Source organism: Cebus imitator, unplaced genomic scaffold (assembly GCF_001604975.1).
Source record: "Cebus imitator isolate Cc_AM_T3 unplaced genomic scaffold, Cebus_imitator-1.0 Scaffold42, whole genome shotgun sequence".
Classification (NCBI taxonomy): domain Eukaryota; kingdom Metazoa; phylum Chordata; class Mammalia; order Primates; family Cebidae; genus Cebus; species Cebus imitator.
The window spans coordinates 209,686-236,802 of record NW_016107357.1 but is presented as its reverse complement, the minus strand read 5'-3'; the positions used below and the strand labels follow the sequence as shown (position 1 = coordinate 236,802).

Below are 27,117 nucleotides of genomic sequence, written 5' to 3'. Positions count from 1 at the left end.
CCAGCAATTTCTTGAGGAACTTTAGACTCTGTTTTCTACTCTAGCAAAATAGGTTGCAAACTTCGGTAAATAGAGCAGAAACATACACATTTGCTAATATGGAACCAAAGTTAAACCTGCTTAGAGGACTACAGAAGAATGTATATGCCTACCCTCACCTGGAGAGCTAAATGAACGGGTACTTGAGAAAACCTACTCAGACGACATCGTGAAGGCTGATGTAGCTTCAGTGGCAGTAGGCCAGCAATATTGCTAGAAGAACAGATGGAAGATGGGACACATTTGTAGCCAAAAAGAGACTACTCATAGGTAACACAGCATGTATTGCCAGGAATAAAGATGGTGAGATGTAGAAATAACCTCTATAAGTCCTATGTGTGTGCATTTCTTAAAATCAGTTTATTTTTAATTGTTGGATGAATTTGGAGAGTTTTTGCCTGAAATCTGTGTGTTTTGGGCATTGTTGGACCTTTGCTTTAAGGAGTGTGTACAGAGATGTGTATGTGTGCGTGTGTGTGTGTGTGTGTGTGTGTGTGTGTCTGTGCACATATCCAAGTGTGTGGTACTAGACTCAGATGAGATGGAGTTGATTAAAACATCAAATGAGTTACCGTATGAATGCTGTACAGTTGATGTTTATTTTCCAAGGCAAGAATGTGGGCTTGCATTTCAGCTGCGTGTAAATGTTTTGTTTAGCACCTAGTACAGTGCTAACAACAATGTAATAAATGCTTGCCAAATATAGTATAAATAAATTGATTTAATACCCAGAAGTTTCATGTTCTTTATTTTACTGTCATTTGTTCAGAGGCACAGTAGAAGAGGTTCTAATGGACAGTGTATTTCTTACTCCCTCACGGTTCCTTATCCACCCAAGACTGATCTCTACAGCTTTGTTCTCTTAAAGCACTTGACCCTTTAAAACTCTCCTAGCAGACCTTTCTGCTCATCGCTTAGATAAAAAGAGGGATACAGCAGATAAATGAACAGAATCACACTCCATGTAGCACCATGTCCAGGGGAATCACAAGTAAAATCTGCTACTTAATGGCAGTCAGTGTAATGACTAAAAGCCAAAGGTAACCCTGCTCATTCTACGAGCAGGGTTAGAATTGTTTCTGCAAGTTACCTATGAAGGAAGTTGTAGTAAATTACTAAGTCTCAGTTTCCCAGATTATTGTGAGGTTCAAATGAACTAAATGATGTGAAATTTTGAGCACAGTCCTAGCACATCGTAAACTAGTGATACTTAGCAACACTGACCATCATGTCAATGACAGTGATCGTGATGATGATGATGAGTGTTACCCACGAATGGCAATGATGATGATGACAACAGTGAAGGTGATGACAATGGTGGCAGCACTTAATGGCTAACACCTTGCTAGAAAAACTCTTAAAAGGAATCACGCACAATCTGCTTTCTAATTTATGTTTCTGGGTCTAAGACTGCCTTCAAAACATACTATTAGTTTTTGGAAAATTTAAACCAGCTCTCTAAATTAAATTACCCCGAAGACCAATACCAATATTAAAAAATATAAAGAACTTTCTGAATTCTATGCCATAGCCAGTACAATGATTTTGCACTGAGATATTTACTCCAGGGTTCTCTCCATGATCCTAAGAGTCACTTTAAGGAGGGTGTATTGTTTTAGTTCAGCTGCATTGACACACTGACACACCATTAATAGCAAATGAATAGACTGTGCCTGTGTTGTAACTTTCATTCTCTACTCAATGACTTTTCTCACACTTAGCAAATAAATTTTCATTGTGTGCTATGAAGAAAAGTCATATTATCCTAGATTTTAAAGCACACCTGGTATAAAGAGAACCTGTAATACAGTTAGCAGCCCCATTCCATTGGTCTCTAATGACTATCATGGTTAGACACAGTGACTTTGACAGAAGGAGGAATTCACTCCATTAAGCAAATATACTGAAGGCTCCATACTTTGCTGAAGTTAATAATTTCATCTTTAACAACTGAAGCAAATTTGAACGATGTTGCACTTCTCATTTGATGTGATACTCATTTTGCATTGGTCAGGGAAGGTAGAATGCTCCTCTTTTGATGTAAAATCTCCCTAAACTGTTAAGTTCAAAGGTTTTTTAATTGTCTGGGAGAGTCCAACACCAGAGGGCGATGTGAATTCAACATTTTTACTTGTTTTCTTGTACAGTTTATTTTTGGTGTGTAAATAAAATAAGCATATTTTATGTTCATAATGATTTGTTTTCTTAAGTTTTTTTTCAGTAACTGAAATTTTACTTACTCTGTTCCTCTCCCCACTTTCACATTTTAACAAGGAATGGAAAGATTAGGAAATCATTAATTCATTTAGCTGTCATTTATTGAGTACCTAGTATATGCAAGGTACTATATAAGAAAGGGTTGGATGGAGTTAGGACAGAAATGGATAAAGACTCATTAGAGAAATATTTGCTGGTCAACCGTTGCATACAAAGCACTCTACTAGGTACTATTGGGAATATTAAGATGAACCAGGTAGTTCTTGTCTTCAAGGAACTTACATTCCATTGGAGAAATATGATTCCATTCCTCTCTTTTATCATTAAAGGTTGCTCATTTACCACAGACTTTTCTCCCCCAACAGTCTGTAGAGACACAGCTCAGAAAATCTGCCTCTTTTGTCCTTCTCTCAAGTCGAATTGGCCATGCCCCTTTTTAAGGCTCTAACCTGCTTTAAAAAGACATATCAGATATATGAAGAGCATTACAAATGTGTGTTCTTTAACTAGGTGATGGTGGGACTAGCTGAGGCAAAAATCCTGGAAACAGGAATGTCTTTGGTATGTTAGGTTAAGTGAAGACTGTGGTATCCAGGCTCTTTGAAGTAGAGTTGTGGGAAACTTTCCAGGAAAGGGGGTTTTGGTCAGGTTATGAACAGACTTGAATTTCAGGTTACAACAATCTTGATTTTGTTCTGTAACAGTGGAAAATATGGAGTAAAAGTACTTGAGAATGTCATATAGGATGAATTATAAAGAAGCAGAAAAACAGAGGGAGGGAGACCAATGAAACCACCAGTGAGGAAATTCAGGCAGTTGGAATTTAACTTTGAGAATGCAGAGATGATTTAGAGTCAGAACCAATAGGACTTAAAAGTTGCCAAGTGTATTCCAAGTACCCATGTACAGAAGTGGTATTTTTTGACATCAAGAGGGTTGCATGAATTCGTCTGGCTCGTAATAGTAAGAATTCAAAACTCAGAAAGCAATTGCCCAGCTAAGCTTGCATTCATTCATTTTTTCATTAAACAGCCTGTTCAAAAACATCCAGTCTGTCAGGCCCTAAGCTGTGCTCCAAGCATTCTGAGATGAGACAGGGTCTCTGTCTTCAAGGAGCTTACAGTTTAATAAGAGAAGTAAAATTATGTACAGATATGAAAATGCTAAAGGATGGCAGGATGAGAGATGCCTCCAGAGAAGAGGTGATCTGAGTTTCTGTATGGAAACGCGGTATGTGTGTGTGTATATGTAGGGGGGGTATTTTAGGGGTGTGTGCAGGGGTATGGGGAGTGTTAAAAAGTGGTTGTGAGGTTGGTGTTTTAGCCTGAGGGGTCCACATGTGTAGTGACACAGGATTGTGAACAGGTATAAAGAAATAATTACAATATAAATTACCCTGACCCCAAAGAGCTTTCGATTCTCTAGTAATGGTTCTTCTGTTTAGACAATGTTCTGTTTTTATATCCAATGCTATTCCATTATGTTGGACAGTCTTCCCATATGGGGACGGGGGCGTGAAAGAAGAGAGAAGGGGGACTGTGATAACTCAATGCCAGTTATACTTGAGAACCAATTTCGTACATGACTTAAAAAAAATTCATCTGAGAATTAACACTTTAAATTCTGCCCAATGAAACAGTTAAATTCAGAAGACAGAAAAATGAAAGAATGTCAATATATATATAAAATCTCACTTTGATAAATGTGACATGGTAAATTCCAAGCCACTCCAATAAATGTCGAGCTTAATACAGGGGTACCTCTGCCTGCAAATAATCCCTAAGAGTGAGGAAAACATTACAAATTTAAAAAAAAATGGAACACTTTAAGTTCTTGATAATTTTTGAGTTCCTCAGTCGGTGATATAGAAAGGTGTGTAGAAAGCATTATTTCTCCGCAAGCATCTAAGGCAGGGTTACAGTTTCTTTCCTTTTTTCTTTCTTTCTTCTTTTTTTTTTAATGTTAAGCACGTTCCTTTGCAGGGCTTAGAAATCTCTCTAGTCCAAAATTGAACAAAAAAGGCCTCCCCTTGTGCTTTTTTTGTCAGGCTGATGAAGCTGTATAGAAATGTAAATGGAATATAAGAGATGGTAGTGGGAAGCTTGTGTTGCTCTCTTCTCTTCTCTGGGGCTCTCTTGTAAAAATATCCTCTGATTTTGCTGTGTGTGTGCACCTCTGTGTAAGGGCATTTAATTAGCTACAAGTTACAACAAAGACTTTTGAAAGGAAAATATATCTGTGGTGCAGATGCCTTTATTTTCATTCTGTGAACAGCTAGGTTTTTAACTCCCTTATCAAGAGCTGCATGAACTGCCCAGACTAAATTGGGAACATCTCCACACTGTTTGACAAATAGATTTTTTGTAAACTGATTTAGCCTTTTCATTGTTTGCATTTCATTATATAGCAGACTTCATGTCACAAAATCGGTATTCATTCAAAATAGAGAATTTAGAGATAGGACCATAGCCAGATAAAAAATATTGCACAGGTCGGGGCTATTAAGCATAGAATAATGGCAAGTCAGTGATCCAAGGGGTTGTTCTTCAGCTGCAAAGGGGCTAACATAGCCGAGGTCAGAAGTCGGACTCAGGACTGAAGATGTGTCTGTGGCCACATTTACAAGACAATCTGCAGGGAACAGAGTGAGGAATAGAGTCTGGCAGGATACACTTTGTAGGAAAGAGATAGGCTTGTTCTCTGCATCTCAAACCTCATTCTCCTGAGGGGTGGGAGGACAGTTGAGATGTGTCTTGGTCTGTTCTGAAATACTTGCTCATCAGAGTTTGGGGTTCCATGGCACATACAGGAGAGCCATATTAGCGAAATTGACTTTGAAAAGGAGTTAGCAGTGAGCTGGCTTTTCATATCTTCTAAATCTTTTAGTTTAGACCAGTGGGTCTCAAACTTGAACATGCATCAGAATCACCTGGGGGACTTGATAATGCATAGATTGCTGATCCCCAGGGTTTCTCTGGAGCGGGGCTAGAATTTACATTAATAGTTCCTGGGTGATACTGATGCTTCCCTTTGAGAACTGCTGGTATGAAGTCTACATACCAATCATCAGAGGATCAAATGATTTGCAGTTTTAGAGCACCTGTCTGTTAAACCCACTCAACAATGAACACTGGCAACTCTTCACTGTTAACCTCAAACAGAAAGTCCGAAAGATCACAGAAGATCATTTACAAGGGTCTTCATTTTGTTTTTATTAAAAAAATAGCTTATGTAGAGCTATGTTTATATCACATCTTATTCTGCCTGTTTCCCACAGCCAGACAGCTTTTTTTCTTCACTTTAATGAATCTTTGGAGAAATCTTTTATGTACTTGTCTATCAGTGTCAGGATTATTTATAAAGATGAACAGGATGCATTTTTACTCTCAAGAAGCTTACAGTCACAGGAGAATCAGATAAATACGAAGAAAACATCAATAGCATTTGGTTAATCAAGATGGTAGAGGGATGCTGAGGTCTCCATACTATAGAGAGCCTCCCCTGACCTCCACTCCAAGGTAAACTAAGTATTAAGGATAAGTAGGGGCTGGTTGCAGTGGCACATACCTGTAATCCCAGTGCTTTGAGAGGCTGAGGTGGGAGATCACTTCAGGTCAGGAGTTCGAAGCGACAGAAAGCTATAATTGCACAACTGGACTCCAGTTTGTGTGACAGGCCTGGGCGACAGAGTGAGACCATGTCTCAAAGATAAATAACAATCCTTTTAAAAAGGATAAGTAAGATTTTGCTAGGCAGAGAGAAGTGGAACGTTCACGTGTATTCAGGAATCTGCCAGCACTTTGAGAATCCTAGAATTTTTTTACTTATAAGTGCACGCTGTTTCATCTTTCTCAGCTCTAGCATTTATTTTACTGTCTGTCCATTTCATACTTTCCCCCTACTTAATCTATTTTTTCCCTTACTACATTCTATTCATAAATAATCTGCATTCATTATGAAATTATTCAAACAATACATGATAATATAAGGAAGAAAATGAAAAGCAGCTAAATTTTATTGCCTTGTGATACCACAGGTTTTGTTTAACCATTTCACATCTGTTTTTACCCTGAAGCATAGTTTTTAGAAGAGACTTTTACATTATACTTAGCTCTTCATTGATAAGCATGTCATGGTTCACTTTTTTCTCCTTCGATGGTCGGCAGTATAGGACTTATTTTAGTGAAGTTTCATAAACTGATGGATCCCTGGAAATTTGGTTTCTCAGCATTGTGTCAATACAAAAGCTGAAGTCCACAGATGGTTTTCACTTTACCCTAAGTCCCTTCCCCACCAGTTAATTTCACCTTTTTCCTTCTTTTTAATATTGGCTGCAGTTTGAATCCCCAGTAGATCTTATCCCCAAAATACCTCTGTATGGACCCCACCCTCAGAGATTTTCACGCAGTGAGTTTGGGTGAGATCCAGGCAGCTGTAGTTTTCAAGAATCTCCAGGTGATTCCAATGTGGAGCCAGATTATCTCATCCTAAGATCATGGTTGAGCTTTGGGGAATTAGTGTGGACTCAAAAAAAAAAAAGTGATGTTTCATCTGCACAACTAGTGAAGGTCTGGAAGTCACTTGCATTTGGTGACTTGGCATCTAACACAAGCCACTGACAGTTTTTGTGGGCTGTATGTAAGGTCAAATCTTATACTTGCATCATTCACAGTGAGTTTGGATTTATCTTATTTGTTTTCACAACAATTTTATGGAGTAAGCAGATAAGTTTGTTTTATTTTAATCCCTTCTTGTTAATTGTTCTTAACAGATGATAAAACCAAGAATTCAGGTACTTGCCCAAGGTCACACAGCCAACAGTCTGTACAGCCAGGATTAAAATGAGCCATCTCATATCAAAGTGTACGCTCTTACATACACTTCTTTTATGTGGTTCAATAATGGTAAAATAATGATTCCAGGACCTGGGCTAAGTAATTTACCAGTGGGTTTCAGTCTCTACTTTGGCAGCATATTGAATTCACCTGGGAGCTTTCAAAACTCCTGATGCCAAAGATTTTAAATTAATTGGCTGGGGTGAGGCCTGAAGATTGGAATTTTTCAAAGGTTGAGACTAATTATATATAGACCATGTCATTTAATCCCCTTAGCAACAATATGAGATTGGAGTCATCACCATGTTTAAAATGAGGAAACTGAGACATACAAGACCTTAACCCACCAGCTCACCTGTCTACCAGCTAAAGAATAGCAGAAGCCAGGCTTGAAACCACTGTCTGCAGCTTTTCTGGTCACCATATCTGAATCCTCCAATTAAGGCTTTTGCTTCAAATTTTAAAGCAGATGCTGCTGAGTGAACTAAGAGGCTCATACTAACCAGAGAAAGAACTAAATTTAGAGTTTTTAAAAGTTCAAGGAGCACATTCCTGTCTGCAAACAGAGCTGTAGCAGCCAGCATCACTTTATTTATTGATTTATTTGGTATTTCTTTTTGCAGGATTTGATTTTTAAGACTCTGTGTGTTGAAACAGGAAGTTTAAAAAACCTAGGGTCTGGGGGTGGAGCATATACGAATAACAGAGCAAATTCTGAGTCACTGGTTTTTAATAAAATCTCTGTTCCTGATGATGACGCTGTAGAATTTTAGAGTGAAACAGGTCTACAGAGATCCTGTTCCCACATCTTGGCATGCCCCAGAATGACCTGGAGGGCTTGTTAGAACACAGACTGCTGGGATCTACCCCTAGAGTTTCTGACCCAGTAGGTCTGGGGTGGAGCCTGATCATTTGTGTTTTCAGCCAGCTTCTAGTTGCTGGAGATTCTGCTGGTCTGAAATCCACACTTTGAAAACGATTGCACTGGTTCCCTCTCACTCACTGAAGCCCAGCAAAATGCAGCACCTAGCGCAAGGGTACGGATGACCAAGATTCTTCCTCAGCTGTTCTTTCTACCACATCTTGCTTCTCTGAGAAAGATGGGGGAACTTCAGAGATGGTATTTTTACCCTGACCCTAAAATTCAGTGTGACATCAACTTGAGGGGATAAATACCACAGTTAAAATAGTCCCTAGAAGCATTATATTTTGAATGGATCAAAGGGTCTAGAAAGGTTACTCATTAATACCCTAGTGATGGACACTTGAGATTTCCCCTCCTCTTCTCACCTTTCTCAAGTGAACGTGAGTATAGTGACCCAGGAGAGCAATTTTTGGTTTTTTGTTTTTTAGATGAGGAGTCTCACTCTGCAGCCCAGGCTGGAGTGCAGTGGTGCTATCTCAACTCACTGCAACCACTGCCTCCTGGGTTCATGCAATTCTCTGCCTCAGCCTCCTGAGTAGCTGGGATTGCAGACACCCGCCCACACGCCCTGCTAATTTTTGTAATTTTAGTAGAGACGGGTTTCACCCTCTTGGCCAGGTTGGTGTTGAACTTCTGACATCGTGATCTACCCGCCTTGGCCTCCCAAAATACCGAGATTTCAGGTGTTAGCCACTGCGCCTGGCCTGAAATTTTTTTTTTTTTTTTTTTTTTTTTGAGACAGAGTTTCACTCTTGTTACCCAGGCTGGAGTGCAATGGTGCGATCTCGGCTCACCGCAACCTCCGCCTCCTAGGTTGGCCTGAAATTTTTAAGTAAATTATTTAATTAGTTGAGACCAGTCAGGGCTACGTAAGTATGCAGATGTATTTATAATGTTAAAGATTGAAAACTAGTGAATGACTGTTCTAGAGGTTCTCTTATGGGTGACGGGTGGAGACAGGGCAGGGATTTGCCATTGCTGCACAACCCTGTCTTAAGAAAAAGATGAGCCAGGTGCGGTGGCTCATGTCTATAATCTCAGCAATTTGGGAGGCTGAGGCTGGAGGTTCACTTGAGGCCAGAAGTTTGAAACCAGCCTGGGCAACAAGACAAGACCCTGTCTCTACAAAAAATTTTTTTTAATTAGCTGGGTACGGTGGCACATACCTATAGTCCCAGTTACACAGGAGGCTGAGGCAGAAGGATCCCTTGAACCCAGGAGTTTGAGGGTACAGCGAGCTATGATCATATCACTGTACTCCAGCCTGGGTTACAGAGCCAGACTCTGTCTCAAAAATAAAAAATGATGAGGCTGGGTGCAATGGCTCATGCCTGTAATCCCAGTACTTTGGAAGGCCAAGGCAGGCAGATCACCTAAGGTCAGGAGTTCGAGACCAGCCTGACCAACATGGTGAAACCCCAGCTATGCTAAAAATATAAAAATTAGCCAGATGTAGTGGCAAACACCTGTAATCCCAGCCACTTGGGAGGCGGAGACAGGAGAATAATCACTTGAACCCGGGAGGCAGAGGTTGCAGTGAGCTGAGACTGTGCCACTGCACCCCAGTCTGCCAGTCTGGGTGACAGAGGGAGACTTCATCAAAAAAAAGAAAGATGAATATGGAAATATGTAGCCAACATTTTTTTTTTTTAATTTATAGGGTAGAGGGGGAGAATTCAAAAATAACAATGTTCCTTTCTTCATAAGTCAAAATGTTTCATTTAATGAGTAGCTAATTTTGAAAGAGTAAATATATTATCCCCATTAAAATATCAACACCCAGATCTCAGATGAACTGCTAGAGTGAGAACTCACTCAACACTGCGAGGACAGCACCAAGCCATTCATAAGAGATCTGCCCTTATGACCCAAACACCTCCCACTAGGCCCACCTCCAACACTGGAGGTCATATATTCCAATATAAGATTTGGGGGAGACAAAATACCCCAACCACATCAATGATTGTGAACATTTTTGCCAAAATCAGGAATTTATTTGGCAAATATTTGTTGAGAGTCTAAAATGTCTAGATTGCAGTGCTCAGCACAGTGCAGAGGATTAAAGGTCACAAGAAGTTTACTCAATGGAAGGCAGACACACATAAGGACAATCTACCTTGACACAAACCAGTTAGACCAGTGAGTGCAAAGCGTAATGGGACACAGAGGAGAAAGCCATTGATTCTGCCTGGTGGCCCTTCAGGAAGGCTTCCCAAAGGAGAAAACGCTTGAGCGTGTTTTTTGCGTGGTGTTTTGTTTTTTTTTTGTTTTTTTTTTTTTTTTTTTTTTTTTAGACAGCCTCTCACTCTTTCGGCCAGGCTGGAATGCAGTGGTGCAATCTCTGCTCACTGCAACCTCCACTTCCCTGGTTCAGGCGATTCTTCTGCCTCAACCTCTTGAGCAACTGAGATGACCGGCACCCACTACCACACCTGGCTGAATTTGTATTTTCAGGAGAGACAGGGTTTCACTATGTTGGTCAGGCTCGTCTCGAACTCCTGACTTCAGGTGATCTGCCCACCTCAGCCTCCCAAAGTGCTGGGATTATAGGCGTGAGCCACTGCGCCATGCCTGGCCTGAGAGTTTTTTTTATCTACCCTGTGCATTGTTGCTAAATATTATAGCTGACCAAATGAAAGCCAGAATTACAAGGAAAGGAATCCCCCAAAACCATTTTGTTTTTGCAATCATTTATTTATGGTTATGTAACTTTCTTCTCCAATAAGAGCACATGAATTAAGTCTGGTAAAAATGAACAAAATATTTACATTTACTTTCTTTACATCTCAAAATATTGATTAGGATTGAATAATTGAATAGATTTAAATGCTCAATTGATGGCAATGAAGTCAATGTTGGGGCAGACCGTGGGCAGTACTGGAAAGCTCTCACCACAGAAAAAGCCCATTAAAGCTAAGAGTGTCTATTTAATCATCTTTGCTGATAGGGAAGGCAAAATGTGGACAAGTTTTTTCCCAAGATCTTCTTAGCAATAACATACCCAGGCCCCAAAACACCTGGTACTATGACAAAAAATCCCCTTATACTGCATGCTGGAAAGATTACAGAGATGAAATAGAATAATTCTGAAGGAAACACAAATGTTTAAGAGCTGTTCTGTTGTTTGGGTTGATCATAGTTATATTTTATTAAGAAGGGAAACTTTGAAAAATTCTAAGCAAATATGGTAGTTTTAAGTTGAATTATATTTTTTGAGTTGTTGTTGTTTCTGTCTTAATGAAGAATGATTTGCTCCTCCTTCAGTCTCTTGGTCTCTTAGCTCATGTATCCTAGAATTTTATTGTGGTTGTGTGGCTGGGAAACTCGGGAAAGAGAAAACAGTCAATTTGGAGCTATACTAAACCAGAGTAAGATTCTCAATGAAGAGGGTAAAATATTGAGATCACAAGGTTTCCCCCTTTTTTCTTTTTTAAATTTTAGAGATGGAGCTTCACTATGTTTGCAGGCCCGAGTTCAGTAGCTATTCATAGACAGGTGCGATCATAGCACACTGATGCCTTGAACTGCTGGACTCCAGCAATCCTCCTCCCTCAGCCTCTGGTGTAGCTGGGACCACAGGTGCACACCGCCATGCCCAGTGGTTTTCTTTTCGTATCGTAACTTTTCACCAGTATTGGATGTGTTTATTCCAGGAAACCGATACATGGCCTGGTACATAGCAGGCACTTAAAGGTGAGTTTTCCCTGAGTAAGAAAGTGAGAATAGTGCATAGAATTGTTAGGAACAGCCTTATTACATTTTCCTAAAACAAAACTATTCATTGGTGTGCAAAAATACATGCTGATGAATGATCTTCAATACACCTATGTGTCCTTTTAAAATGATGCAAAAAGATTTATAGGAAACAGCTTGAGATTGGGAGTGCAAAAGAGGTAGAATTAAAAAAAAAGGTAAAGGAAAACAGGCCAGGCACAGTGGCTCACACCTGTAATCCCAGCACTTTGGGTGGCCAAGGGAGGTGGCAGCGGGGAGGGGAATCACCCGAGGTCAGGAGTTCGAGACCAGCCTGGCCAATGTGGTGAAATCCTGTCTCTACCATAAATACAAAAATTAGCTGGGCGTGGTGGTACATGCCTGTAGTCCTAGCTACTTGGGAGGCTGAGGCAAAAGAATCGCTCGAACCTGGGAGGTAGATGTTGCAGTGAGCTGAGATTGTGCTATTGCACTCCAGCCTGGGTGACAGAGTAAGTCTCCATCTCAAAAAAGGGAAAAAAAAAAAAACCCAGTAAATTCAGATGATAACTTTGCAGTATGAAAACTGAGTGCCATTGGGCAATCAACAAACTCTTTGAATCTCAGTGTTGTCACCTATAAAATGGGGATGATAATATAATAATAATGAAGTTTCTACCTGCTATAGCAAGTTGTCGTGAGGAAGCACGTGTGAAAATGCTTTGTTCATGTTAAATTATAGCAAAAATATTGGAGATTTCACTTCTTAATTAGAATTTTACAATGTTCTAAACAGCTAACTTTTCTATTTTAAAAATATAAAAGTTTAAAAAATCTTCCCTTGTTAAATTTCACTTTTTTGTTTAAAGTTCTTATTTATCGAAGATGAATTAATCCATGTCTTTTCTCACTAATGAAAATGGCCTTTGATTTATTTAGTTTCCCAAATCAACTGGTAACTGAACTCTAGAAAAAAGGGGGTCTTTATAATTATTTGTTTTTCTGTAACACAGTTTGATTGGGTAAACGTTCATGATCCAAATAGCTGCACACTTAGTTACAGGCTGCAGATGATAGAAGAGCCCCAGGATTTCAGTGTCCAGGTAGTCCTCATGCCCTTCCCCCATCGCCATTCCTGGTAATTTAATGTACCACAGAAAGGGGAGAGGAATTCTTTGTCTCACTCTCTCTTTTTGAAATTGAGATGTAATAGTCGTACATATTTTGAGGGTTCATATTGTATTTTGATACATGCATACAGTGTTTAATAATTGAGCCAGGAAATCACTCTTTTCTGCATCCAAAATGTGGTTTTCTAGAAATAACGCTTGGCTCTCTAGAACGCGATATGGTCTCATCAGGGCCTTGCTCTTGCAATGAAATCATCAAGCAAAACACAACAGGTCTTGTTTAAAAATTTTCAGGGAGTAGGTAAAGAGAGGCCTAAAGGCAAGACCTTTGTCTTTTTCTGCTGATTGATTTCCTTTTTCTCTCCATAAGGGGAAAAATCCACCTCCCCACTAAAAGTATTCAGTGTTCACTGCTGCTCCAGTAAAACAGCTCATAGAAACAGGAACTATGGAAAAACAAGAAAATGGAACTCTGTGACCGTGTTCATGGGATCCTTGTTGACACTTAACCAAAGAAATCTTTAGGAAATGAAAAGCACTTAGAATCCTTAACACAGAAATTTTTTGTTGCATACAAGAGCCATTTTTGAGCACTTAAAAAAAATTTGTTTTCAGGACATATCTGGCAGGATCATGATTTTTAAAAGCACTTGCTGTCAGATTAAATGAGAAAATGTTTCCATGTTACCCTGGGAAGGGTCACAGTTTTAGGTCCTGATATGGCAGCTTTTTTTGGTTTTGTTTGAATAATAATTGTTTTCATTACCCAAGACTTAGTCAATATGAATATTTGCAAAACATGGAAAATTAGAAAGTGGAGGAAGAAAGCAACGATTCTACAGTGCTCCTCCTTAGCTGTCAGAAGAATAAACGATGATGGAGTGCTGGAATGCCTTAGTATAGCACGGAGTAGGACTCGTCCTCAATCCTTTCTTCCTTTTTATCTTTTTCTACCAACCTTCCACCTCACCATTTACCTATTTTTTCCACTCATCTTATCTTTTAAATTCTTTCTATATTAGTTACCCGGCTGAATTATCTCATTAAATTTGGCAGTCTCCCTTAAACTGAATAATAAACTGAGTAGTAGCATTGGTTATTAGTTCATTCATTCCTTCACTCATCCAAGACGTATCCATTGTGTTCCTATAACATTGACAGGAATATTTCTTGAGTTCCATTACTGGCCCTGGGGACATGGTCAGACCCAGCCCAGCTGATAGATTACAATCAGATAGAGTAGGGAAAGGTGTGGTCATTTAACAAAACTGAATCCCTGAAGGAAATGATCGTTAAAATGTGCTTATAGAAGGACAATAATTAGCTGGGGAGAAGACAGAATTTATTTCTACCAATACATTCCCACTTCTTTTTAAATATGTGACTTTTTTTTTTAGTCTTTCTAAGCTTTTGGAGAAAGCAGAGGACCATTTGGTTTATGCTTGGACATTAATCTCTTAAGGTCAGATGTCCCTTGGCTTTTACGGGGACCTTTGTCCTCAGAGGGGTCAGATATCCATCAGAGTTCTATGTGCTAGTATACTGTCAACAGTTGTGACATTAACATTGGTAGCTTGTTGCTAACCAAGCGCTGGAAAGGGGAGAAATGTAATCTTTTCTAGTAGGAGCTTTCCTTCTACCTAGGTATGTAACCTTGGTTAAGGCTCTTAACCATTCTGAGGCTGATTTTCTTCACCTGTAAAGTAACCAGGCTCGACTCATAATCCCTATGGTCTTTCCCAGCCTGTAATTCCCCATTGCCCAGACTTTCTGTGCTGCCATAGATTAGTGGCCATTCAATGTAACAAGAGCAAAGACTTGTGAAGAAATTGAGTTCTTGGGATATCTGATCAAAAGAGCTCCTAAGTGAATGAGCTTGTGCTTGGGATAGTAATAAAATCAACAGCATTATTGACTGAACTGCTAGAGTAGAGGGATGCGGAAGAAGTGTCTTAAAGGAAGAGAAATGGAGTATGAGCAATTTCTCTCTCCCGTTCTTTCTGCTGAACAATGTACAATTGAATTCTCTGGAGAGTCAGCAGAACCAGTTAACTTTCCCAAGTCTGTCTTCCTCACACCCATGCAGAAAACATGATGGTAACTTTTAGGGGAACATCTTTTAGTTTTCCATTTCATTTCATGCAGCCAATGTATACGTGGCAGTATGGCAAGCAATTCATAATGTAATATAATTGCACTTTCTTTTCTGTAGCAAGTGTCTTCCTATTCAGAGACAGAGGCCAAATGAACTATAGTGCCTTTCTCTTGCCTCTCTCTATTCAGTTTTAAAAATTTGTGAAATAATTTTTAAAGATTTAAAAATAATACAGCTAACATTTATGGAAGACTCACTAATTGTAGGATGACAATAAAATTTGTTCTCCAAATGGGGGTACTACTGAGGGCGTAAGAAGGCGCTACAGTAAATTGTTATGCTAGGACAACTGGTACAAGCCAAAATTTCCTCAGCCCCCTGGATCAGATGGTCCTCCAAACTGGGGCCAGACGTTGTGCTACATTGGTTTAACCTGCTTAATCCCTATAAGAATTCTACAAGATTGTTATTGTTATTCCCATTTAGTAGCTGAGAAACTGAGAATAAGATGCGTGAAGCTGACTCCAGTCCAAAGCCTCACCCCTCATAATTGGAATCTGAGCCCAAGGCATGTTCCAGAATGGCCTATAACCTTTTGCTCTAAAATCTTCTACGAATTATGACAAATCCACACACCTCTAATTAATTTGCCTTGGTTGAGGGAAAGAGACTCTTATCAAACATAGTCATTGATAAAAAGAAATCTTAGAAGTGTGTCAGAGAGTTCAAACATCAAAAAAAAAGTATAACTCTTTAAATCTGTTTATATGGACACCAGATATTAATATCTTTTTTTTTTTTACTAGTCCTTTGAATTTTCAGACAAAAGGATTAACAGAAGCCATAGGGAAAGGGAGCTTTTAAATTGTATTGAACATACATATACATCAGGAAAAAAATAACATTGTGGTTTTTTTTGATGTTTCATGATATATATATATATATATTTTTAGACTCAAATATACTATATGTTGAATGGGGTGGTTAAGGTAGGTAATTTGATCATTTTACTGGTATCAAAGCATGGATTGCTTATTCTGGAATCTGTCATATTTGTTCCATTTCCCCCTCCTTCACTGTCTCCACTACTGCCCCCACCTTCCCCTCACAGTTAAGCTACCTTTTATTTTGGACAACACAATCACACACATGATTGAGTCAACAATTTATGGCTTTTAAAAATAGGGATTTTGTCCTCTCTTAGGTTTATTGTTTATCATAATCATCTTTCAAGTGAAAAGGCTAATTTACTCTTTCTATAGGAATATTTTAAGCTTGATTATCATAATATTATAGCTGCCTGAAAAGGTCTAAAACGGGACATTGACCTTGAATGTTTTCTGCATTTAGCTCATGGTGCTTAACATTCAGGAAAGAATATAACTGCAACTCATTTATTAATGTATAATCTCAAAACGTTAAGTATTGCTCTGTAAATACATGCCATACGGATTACAGAAAGCTTGTAGGATACTATAAAACGCATTTGGATTCTTACCAGGGTATGATGGAAATACAACCTAACTAAAGTCAGTTTTCCCATTGGAGCTACTGTAGTTTATAATTTAATTTTTACTGACATTTCTCTATGTGTATTATTAATTTGACAAAATGAAAGTGAAATAATCCTGAATTAATTAAACAGAAACTGAATTGCCTCTATTTGTTTCTCTTTCTCTGATTCTTTTTTTTTCCGTCAACTTTCACAAACACAGTGGGAAAAAAGTTTGGTGTGTTATGGAGGTGAGACAATTTCTCCCTAGAGAATGGGCTTTTTTAAAATATAGATTCCATAATTTGGGAATGGGATGGATTTATAGGACAAGAGGTTTGTCAAAAGGAAAGGTTTTTATTAGTGCTTCTGTGGAAGCGTTCACTTTCAGTAGAAATGATTGCTTCTTGCCAATGGAGACAATAATTTAAATATCAAAGCCTATGCCCTAGAAATGAAAGGCAACAGAAAATGAGGAATGATGAATTGATAGAGGTCTGGTGGTAATATAGTGTAAAGTAGTCATCCTGACTTCGAAAGAAGTCTGCATGTTCTCAGCGGGAAAGGTGTGTGCTTAAGCAGGTTTATAGCACAATAGAAATCCCAATTCTCAGATGAGGAAATGAGGGACAGATAAGTGAGTCCACCTGCCCATGGCCACACAGCTCAGAGGAGTAAAAGGGAACCTGGTGCCTTGCTTGTCATTTTAGGTTCTTTTCCCAAGGTTCTTCATTGTGGATTTTTTTTTTTTTTTTTTTTTTTTGGAGTTAAAGCTAGTAGCTTGTAATTGTCTTGGCTTGCTTTTTGTGGGATGGTATATTATATTATACATTACACATTTAAAACAGCAGGGAAAACAGTTCAAAAAGTTAAACAGCTTTTCAAAAATTTTATGATCCTGAGGAAAGATTACAAGGCAATTTGAAAATCTAAATTTGTTATGCCTTGTTTAGTTTTACATATTTAACAAATGACAAATGTGTAACATAAAATAAAAATCTGCTTCAAAAATGACAGTGATAAACTTGAATATTTAATGCAGATTAGTACTGTTAATTTTCAGAAAAGCAAGGTAGGAGCTAAAAATAGCTGTTAATATGCAATAACAGGAAGACTAGGCATTTCTCATCACCTTCTAGCAACATAAGAATTCCTTGTTAGAGTGTTGCAGGAAATGATTCTGACTTAAATGTAGTAAAATGTCTGGTGTATAGAACTATAGGAATCTTCCTGTTTTTCCACAGGAGTTTTGCTTGTTTCCCTTCTGTTCTTTCAAATAGAAATGAAGTATATTCTCTGCTTGGTGACTGTGCATTACTTGGGGACTGAGAATGAAGTTGTCTGGGTATTTGTGACTGCATTGTTTAAGGAAGAAGAGATTGAAACTCTGCATACACTCAGAGACTGATGCATAATAGACTGATATTAACTAATTTATTAATATTCTTTGTGAAACAATCGAGAGAGATCCTTTTGTTTGGTTCAGTTTTTCTTGATTTGGGTAGACTCCTTGTGGTAAGATTGTGAAGTGTATAGACTGGCAATATATGTGTATCCTAGGCTTGTTTATCTATTTGTATTTTTCCAAATTCTTTGTAATTGAGCATCATGAAGGTTTAAGCTCAGTATTACTCGTGGTACACTTATTTCCTATGATTACCCATTGTTTTCTCCTTCAAGGTGAGAAAATTCTGGGACCAGGGAAGTTTCTTGAGATAACTGGTCCCTGAGATGTATGTATATTTATAAAATATTCTGGAAGCTGTCTCACAAGTTTAGTGAAGAGGTTATTTTTTAAAATTTTAAATTGGTTAAACTGGATTCATGACAACAAGTATAGTCTTTAGGTCCTTGACTTGTACAGGTGACACTTTGATCCCAAGGGGAAAACATCCAACGCTACAAACCTAGTACACGTCTGGTCACTCAGAAAGCAGCGAGCTCAGTGAACACTGCACCTTGCGTAGATGAAATATGGTTAGTGAAAGATCAGTGGGGACAACGCTGTATGTTTGTATATGTCTCTCTGTGAGCACAGAAAAAAGACTTATGCATAAGTATGAGTCTAAATATGTTTAAAATGATACACCAGCAAAGTCAGATGGATCATAATGAGGGCAAATAAGTACCCAAAGGGAAATGAGAAAATTCTGGGAAATAAAAGATCACTTAGACGAAATTTGGTGACTTAGGTCCATCGGTAAATAGACTACAAATCTTGTCTTTAAAAAGCCATTTCAAAGGAGTAGTAAACAGGTTCTGTCACAGCATGATAATGCAAAGAAACTGAACACAGTACAGGATTCTACACAGGTGCAAAATCGGAATGCATTCTTTGAGTACATTAAGATGCATTGAGTACATTAAATAATTTATGTTTTTTAAAGAAATATCCATAGCCAAACCAAGAAGGAAAGTTTCTTTTTTTTTCTTTTCTTTTTTTTTTTTTTTCAAAGTGTGCACAATTGAATCTATTATTTACCCTGAGAATTTTAGTTTATTCAGAAATCAAGATAGTAATCATGTGAACCAAAGGATGTTTTTCTGTCTTTGTAATGCAGTATTACCTTCCACATTTCTTTGAGTGTATTTTAGAAAAATCATGTTTCTTTTGCAAAATGCCTGTTTTATTTATTTTTTAATTGTAAAATGATTACACATCTTATTTTAGACTGAATAGAACATTTTTTTCCCTCTCAGTGTCTGCAGAATGCTTGGATTTTCTTCTACATCTCAAAGCTCTTTTAATTCACTGCTCACAACCAAATTTACATCTTAATTGCAGAGTTCACATTTAACAATATAGACAGCATAATGCTACTGGTAATTAAGCTTTTACTACCTGCTTTTATACAGTATTCTGAGGCACAGTTTTTGCTATGTGAGTTCTGATCTAGAAACTTGTATGCATTTAGAACACAAATAAAAGGAATCAGGCCTATATCTTAGATATAGCTAAATACAAGGCAGTGAAATTGCTTTCTTCTGTGGGGGGACCAAATCATGTCTGTCATTTTTATATTCTGAATTTTAATGTGCCTGGTCTATTTTAGTGTTTTGTTTTTTAAAGACCTAGAAAATTTGAGAGGGTTGAGGGAGTTGAGTCCTAATTTAGTGAATTTAACACACGATGAATATCTGAACTAATTTATTTTGATCTCAAAGATTATACTATTTCTATCATGTAAGACTTAAGACGTAAAGGTTGGTAAGCAGTAGAGCTGAATTATATCAAAATTGTGGGTTTTTCACTCTCCATAAGGTAGCAGTTATCTCTTCGCCATAAATAGCTGGTATCTATTCCAATGTACATTTGCTAGTATAAAAAAATCCTGTAGATTAAAATAGGACCTAAGCAAACTCTTTGTTATATGGAAATTAAAGACATGGTACACACAATTGAAGGAGGAAAAACCACACTTCTTATATCTTCCTGTTATTTTTTTTTAACAGTTTTGATTGAGAATTCTTAGTTTTGTAAATTATACCTGTTTGAAACTAGTTCTTATAGTGACCAGACTGTGTAATGTTTTACAAAATGTTTCTGGGTTGATTTTTTTAAAGCATGTAGGATGCGTTATGTATAGAAACAAATATGTACACGCATATTATTTGAAAGCTGTGTGTTTTGGGTAAAATCATATATATAAATATATGCTTCTTAGTTTGGAAGCTTGCATTGAAATTATGTGTGTGTGTGTGTGTGTGTGTGTGTGTGTGTGTGTGTATACTTTTAGTGTACTGTTTAGTAATAATCTCCCTACAAAAAAAATGCTTTATTTTTTTAAAAGACGTTGAGAGAGATTCAATTCGCTATTTACCCCCACAGCCGTCAATCTCTCCACCCCTAAAACAGAAGAAGCCAATTTGTCCTGCGGTTGTTTACCTTTGTTTTGAAAAGCTATGCGTTTTATCTGTATGTAGAGAGGCAGTCGCAGGTATAGCAATGTTTACACATATAATTTACTTAGGCATTCTCTCAAATTGTATTGTCACTATTTCCTCTTCTGTAGTTGTGTAAAACTGCATTCCACCTCAGAGATGACGATCCCAGTTCACATGCTCAAACAATTTACAAGAATGCCTTTATTTTTTTTTTTTTTTTAAATGCTCAGCATACATCAGGAAAACAGGAAAAGACATGATTAGGAATACATGAGAAAGTACAGCACCAAATAAGCACCAGCCCCCGGTGTAATAAAAACACAGACAACGGCAGGACAAACTTAATTCTCTACCTTCCGCAGAATCCTTTCCCAAATTAACTGAGAGTCTGCGTGAGTTCTCCTTTTCAAGGCAAAAGAGATCTTAGGTTAGAAGTCAAAGGCAAATCCCTCCAGTGCTTAGAGAGTTAAGTTAGTTATGTTTCTTTTGTAGCTTCCCAGAAGGAAAAACGAGGGAGAGAGAGAAGGGAGGAAAAAAAAAAATCAAACCCGAGAGTACGTACTGGGAGCGTTTCAATCGCTCCCTTCTCCGCTCCCTTTTTCTCTGCCCACTCTGTTTCCAGCCCCCTTCGGCTCTCAGCACCCTGCCTACCTGCCTGGCTCCTCTCGCTCCGTGCAGCCTCCCGTCGCCTCCCTCCTGATTGGGCAGAGGCCCCCCAATCGGCTGCGCTGCTGGGCCGGTGGGACTGCATATGTAAAGCCCTACTTCATATTAATAAGCTCCAATCGGGGCTTTAAGTCCTTGATTAGGAGAGTGTGAGAGCTTTGGTCCCAACTGGCTGTGCCTATAGGCTTGTCACTAGGAGAACATTTGTGTTAATTGCACTGTGCTCTGTCAAGGAAACTTTGATTTATAGCTGGGGTGCACAAATAATGGTTGCCGGTCGCACATGGATTCGGTAGAACTTTGCCTTCCTGAATCTTTTTCCCTGCACTACGAGGAAGAGTAGGTACCTTTTTTTTTTCTTTCCTTTTTAAACTCGTCGTGGGGGTGCGGGGGTGGGGGCGGACAGACTGTATCTTTACACGCTGATTCAGGTAATGCCCTGGGTATTTTGTGTGCACGAGTGCTTGTTTGTGTCTGTCTTGTGCCTTTTGTGTTGAGGGTGATCTCCTAATTCAGTAAGTCGAGAATTGTTCTCTGACTACAATGTTACCTTTGAGGCAAAGCTCAGTGACTGTCAGTAAAACAGCTGTGTGACAGTCACTTCTTATTCAGGTGCTAAGAATAGGCACTTGGCACAAATGCTCAGTGAACTGTTAAAATGCATCTTTTACTAGGACCCATTTTCCCAAGGAAAGATGTTTTAAAATACAATATTCAAAATGATTTATACTATTGAGTGCCTCTTATGTATTTGCAGTTTGACAGATATTTTCAGCTCCTTGTAATTTCTTACCGCGCAGAGTTAGAGGCAAAATTGCACATTTACTAATTCTCCTTTGGAGAACAATTTAAAAACTAGCACTATGCAACTCTGGGCTAGAATAATGTTATTTGCATGGTTAGCATTAAGTCAGCACTTAACTGACAAATCAGTCCATTAAGTAACATGAGATTTTCACACATTATAAATATTTAAGGGGGAAAAAATCTAAAGAAGAAACAGTAGTGACTTTAAAATTTTCCCCTTAAATAAACAATGCTCAGAGTGTGAATTTGTCTCATTTATTGTGTCCAGAAAATATAGGAGAGTACTTTCGTTCTTACATGCAGTTTAATTAGTATTTATGAATATCTTTATGCACATGGAAATATATATTTAGATTACTAAAGGGAGGGTGAGTAAGGGGTACGAGAAGTAAATTAGGCATTTTTGTGTAAATGAGTAGGTCATAAACTTAATTTCAACCCACTGTTAAGATAAAATATTAGTATATCACCGGAGCTGTCACTGGTTTATCTCCCTTTCTGTTGAGTCAGTTATATTGCTTCGCTTTCACATTACAGTAATATCAACTGTTATAATTCTGAAAAGAGCGCCCTTGGCAAACATTTATCTCTATAGATTGTGAAGAAAATATAAAACTCTGGAAGATGAGGTAGTGCATTATAGGTAGATATCCACTAGCTGTCCTTAGTGACTGCATATTGCATTGCTTTGTAATTAAGAGATGAAAAGTGACTCGCAGTCTCAGTGGCTGCTCCTGTATGTTTGAGCATGAGTGTGAGTGTGTGTGTATGTACACTCACACACGCACACCCACCCACATCCACACTAACACAGGGAATATTAGCCAAGAGATAGGTTCAGGAGGAACTGAAAGCTTATAAGGCTGTGCTTGCATCAGTTTGAAACACTCAAGAGAAGAAACAACCTTAAGATGTGTGAAAATAAAAATGAAAAATAAACAAAGGTAGGACTGCCCACTCAAGTGTAGTTTGAAGGTTAGTGTACCTCGGGCTGCAGAACTGAAGAGTTTAAAATGTCTTCGTGTCAGGAAGAATAGCTTATCGAAGCACATCCAGATTCTGAACTTTCTCTAGTAAATAAATAAAGAAAACAAACTTTTAAAATCCCCCAGAGGCTTCTTTTTGAAGTAGTTTCCTTGAATTTAACTTCTTATAGCTAATTTGAATAATTCGTTTAGATAAGCCTCTTAAAGCAGATGCATTTAAATGAAATCAAGGCACATGTCCTTTTGGCTTTGGCGCAAGATTCAAACTAGCTTTCTTTTTGGCTCAATTAAAAGTCATCTTTAAAAAAAATACAGACTTATTGTCTGGATGCAGTTCTGATGGTTACGTGGTTCACTGGACAGACAGAAAGATCTAATGCTAAGCAACACATCTGCCTCTCTGTCTCAATTAATAAACCACAGAATTTATACATGCTATTAATATTCATAGTAATTGTAGTGGGTTAAACCCCATCACGTGTGTGTATATACACAGAAATGAAACCAGAGTTATACAGTTTTAGAGGCAAATATTGGACAGTTTCTGCTTTGGAGGCTGTTAAAAAGATTCCTACAATTTATTGACCACCATTAAGAGAGCTTAAAATGTTAACCTCTAACTATGTATTTTTTTTATTTTAGGAAATGTGCCAGCACATTAAAGAACATAATACTTGAAAGCTTGTTTCACATTTAATAGCAGTAATAGCTGATAGCATAAATAGATGAAAATAATATATCTGCTCATTTTGACATATGTGTCAGTCTAATCATTCTAAATGAGTGTGCTCATCACATGAATCCCTTTCAACCTCTGATTAAAATGTAACATTGACTACAGGATTATAGAGCGGACTTAATTTTACTGACTGTTTTAACAGTTGTCACAGCTGTTGGAAGAAGGAAAGGCAACTGAAACACTCCAAAACAGACAAGGCGAGGAGGGAACAGTTTAGTAAATTTCAGCCTGATGACTGAAGTCCAGACATTGAAAATTTAAGTTTCATATTTTAAGATTCATGTTTGGAGCTACACAAGTTTTATTTTGTACATTTCACTCATTATGTTTCAGGGTTTTCATGTTTTTCTTTTTATCATCTCTTCTTTTTTAAAGCTATACTAATTTAAAAATGCAACTATCCCACAGTAACTCCATAATGTCAAATTATAGGTGATAAAATAGGCAGAAAGAAAAAACGTATACAGTAACAGTAATAACAAAAAAAGCCAAAATCAGAGGGAATGCTTTTTTTTTAGGGAATGATAAGAGCTTGGCCCAGTCACTTTAGATGTGATATTATTTGAGAACTCTGAACAGACACTTAAAGTTTATTTTTTCAAGTAGGAATACTTAAACTCTAGACTTTGAACTCACATGACTTTTCTTCCTGTTTTGTTTTTTATTTTTTCTCTACAAATCTTGAAAACACCTGCAGCCTTAAAGGTATGTGGTGTTGGTGGGGTTTTCAGGTGATTTCTCTGTAAATTGCTTGAAGTGACAACCAGCTGCAATTAGTTGTGAGCATTCTTGAGCTGTAGTGTTGTAACCTTGCCCATTACATTACTAAAGTGAGCAGATTAATTCTATTTTCCTAAAAATTAAATAATCATTGTACATGTCCCAAACTATATATAGTTGAAATGGCCAGATGATGAGTATTATGTAACATATGATTTTCTCTTTGAAGTAAACAAAAAAAAAGTGTTCCTGAGTTAATGAAATATATGTTGAATGGGAGTGGTGGATAAATGATGGGCACTCCACGTTCCACTAGCCCTTTGTGTCAGGGTTTGTATTACCCTATACACATTTGGTGGTAAGTTTAAAAATCCGTTTTTTATAGAAAGGACTGAAAAACAGCTTTCCATTTCCTGGGCAGAGCTAAGGGTGATGGTGTTGGCTGTTTCGTCTTATAATGATGGTTTCTCATCTTAATGTGTTTATGGCACTGCTGCTTTATTTACTGAGCCTAGTGTGTTGCAGCGGTAATTAACCCATGTTATTAGCAAAGCCCTTGTGGATATCCATTAATTCTCTTGCATGGATGATCATTTTTCTAGTGTTTTCCCCCAATAAGGTATCATTGTTCAGTTTTTTTTTTTCCCTAAATTGACGGCCTTTGATATATTTCTTTGATTTAATCTGACCTGTAATATATATTGGCCATCTTATGGAGAATAGTATTTAATTTAGCTTTTAAAAATGCTAATAGAAGCAGGAGGAAAGATTTTTTTGTTGTTCTTCTTTCTAAAGTGAGAAAAGAAAAGAAATTAAGGTTTAAAAGTAATGCAGGAAATCAGTTTTAACTCTAAATTTTTCAGATCTTACCATTTATAATAATTTATTTCTTTGAGGTATTTTAATCAGTTTTTTTCTTACTTAGTTAATAACACTTTAGGCATTTTTGTAAAATATTGAGCCAGCAGAAAAATACTTGTGCTTCCTGTGCTGAGAAAAGATAAGGACCATCTCATTAGCCGGGCCATACTTTTGCAATTAATTTTAGATACCTGGTGCTATTCATCAAAGAGGGCAGCTAACTTCTCTATGATTCTATTTAACAATACTTTCACAATACCTCACTCCAGCAAGAATTACAGACAAAGAAGAAACGTTCTTTTGGAAGGTAGGCATAATGCCCAATTTCAAGTCCGTATCACTTACGAAAAATTCCTCAACATTTATTTTAGCTCAGTGACTAAACAAAATATTTCTTTGTCTTACTTGTAAAGTGAGGTTTAGCATTGAAGGTTTTGCTTTATATTATTTTATAAAATAAATTATATGCTGATGAGAGATACTTTTTCATACAAATGACAATTAATAGCAGTGATTTCTATTTAATTAATACCAAATAAACTTTTTAGCATTACCTATCAAGCTTTTAGAAACAAGAGGAGAGGATCTCAGGGATCTGAATAGAACTTTAGAGTCATTGCAGCCGTTAAGCTGTGCTCTGAATTTTCCTTCATAGCAAATTCATGGAAGAGAGAAACAATACAATGTTGATCTGTTATAAGTGCATATGAGCTCTGGCCCTAGCCAGCTCTCTGGAGAAAATCTTTGATTACACTGGCCCAGTTTGTTCAGTTTTTATCTCTTTTACATCCAGTGGCATTGTATTAAATTGTCATTGTCTTAAAGCACAAGAGATAGAAATGAATTGCAGCTCTCTACATTCTCTGACAGTGAAATATTTAGCCTCTCTTTCTCCAATCATACTTTTGTGTATATTTGACAGTACAAGGATGACACCAACCATCTCTGCCGCTTGACAATCTTTCTGTTGCATTTTGTATGTTTTGCCATTGATTTTTTTGATAGTCATGTATATGTGGATATACATGATCTACACTACTATCAATAAATAAATACACCCGGTACTTTAAAACTCAAAGCAGTCGATAGGATACACAGGAGTATATTTGTGTGCATGTATGGTATGCATGTGAAATATGCATGTATCTGGGAATAGGTAATATATGTAGATTATAGATATGCTGGCAAAAGTATTCATTCGTGTACATTTATATAATAAAGTAGATCTCAAGTATTCTAATCAGTTAGTTGCCAGTTTAATTTGCCAGGCATGATTTTAACCTGGAATTAGTATTTCAGGTATTTACAGGTCTGATTTTAAACTGAGTTTATTTAACTACTGTGTCTTAGACAGGTAACAGGTAACCTAGTAAGTCAATTTGTTTCTGATTTTAGAATATTCACATTATTATTATTCATGTATTCAGTATCTAGAAATCATAAATAATTTTTAAAATAGGAAAGAAACTACTGATATTAAATGTATAATTTAATGGTTTGGGCCCATATCCAAGAAACAATTTCGAATTGGCTCTTGGCTACATTCTTTTCTTACACAATTGGGCCTGACAAATACATCTTAATGTAAAGCATGATCGCTTTCAAACAAATGCAAAATATGAGTTTCATTTATCTGCACTACATAAATATCTCATTTGTTCTTTTTCCAAAAGCAAATATATATATATATAATTAATAAGTGTTATATTTCTATAAAGTACATTATAGATTTCAGAATTTATTAATTTTATTCTAAGAGGTAAGTTTAGATGTCTGTGATTTTACTTAGTAAATCTGAATGAGTGTTGAGAGAAAGCACTTATACAATTGCTCTTTCTATTCTAATTCTTGTTCTAATTCATATTCCTTTTAGATTTTCTGGATTCATTGCCTACCTTTATTTGTTTGCATAACATTTTAACAAATTTACTGCTATTGTGTTTTAAAAAATTCTGCTAACTGCTTCTTTATGCCAATCTGTCAGATCAAAGTTAGCTCCTTTATTATCTGAGGGTGAGGAGTGACAG

The 27,117-nt window shown here is 37.3% G+C and overlaps 1 protein-coding gene across 12 annotated transcripts in view; it reads left to right on the top strand.

Annotated features, from left to right (window-relative positions):
- The window catches only part of ESRRG (estrogen related receptor gamma), a 580,561-nt gene that overhangs the window by 347,664 nt on the left and 205,780 nt on the right, over positions 1–27,117 (top strand). Inside the window, exon 1 of one of the 12 annotated variants that reach the window (XM_017526293.2) lies at positions 20,941–21,316. The exons of 8 other annotated variants lie outside the window; for them this stretch is intronic. In XM_017526293.2, the coding sequence (XP_017381782.1) occupies positions 21,261–21,316 (56 nt within the window). In that variant the 5' untranslated portion in view covers positions 20,941–21,260. Of the gene's footprint in view, positions 1–20,940; positions 21,321–27,117 lie in introns of those variants that run through there. 3 more of the 12 variants (XM_017526300.2, XM_037737696.1, XM_037737698.1) reach the window with 3 other exon arrangements.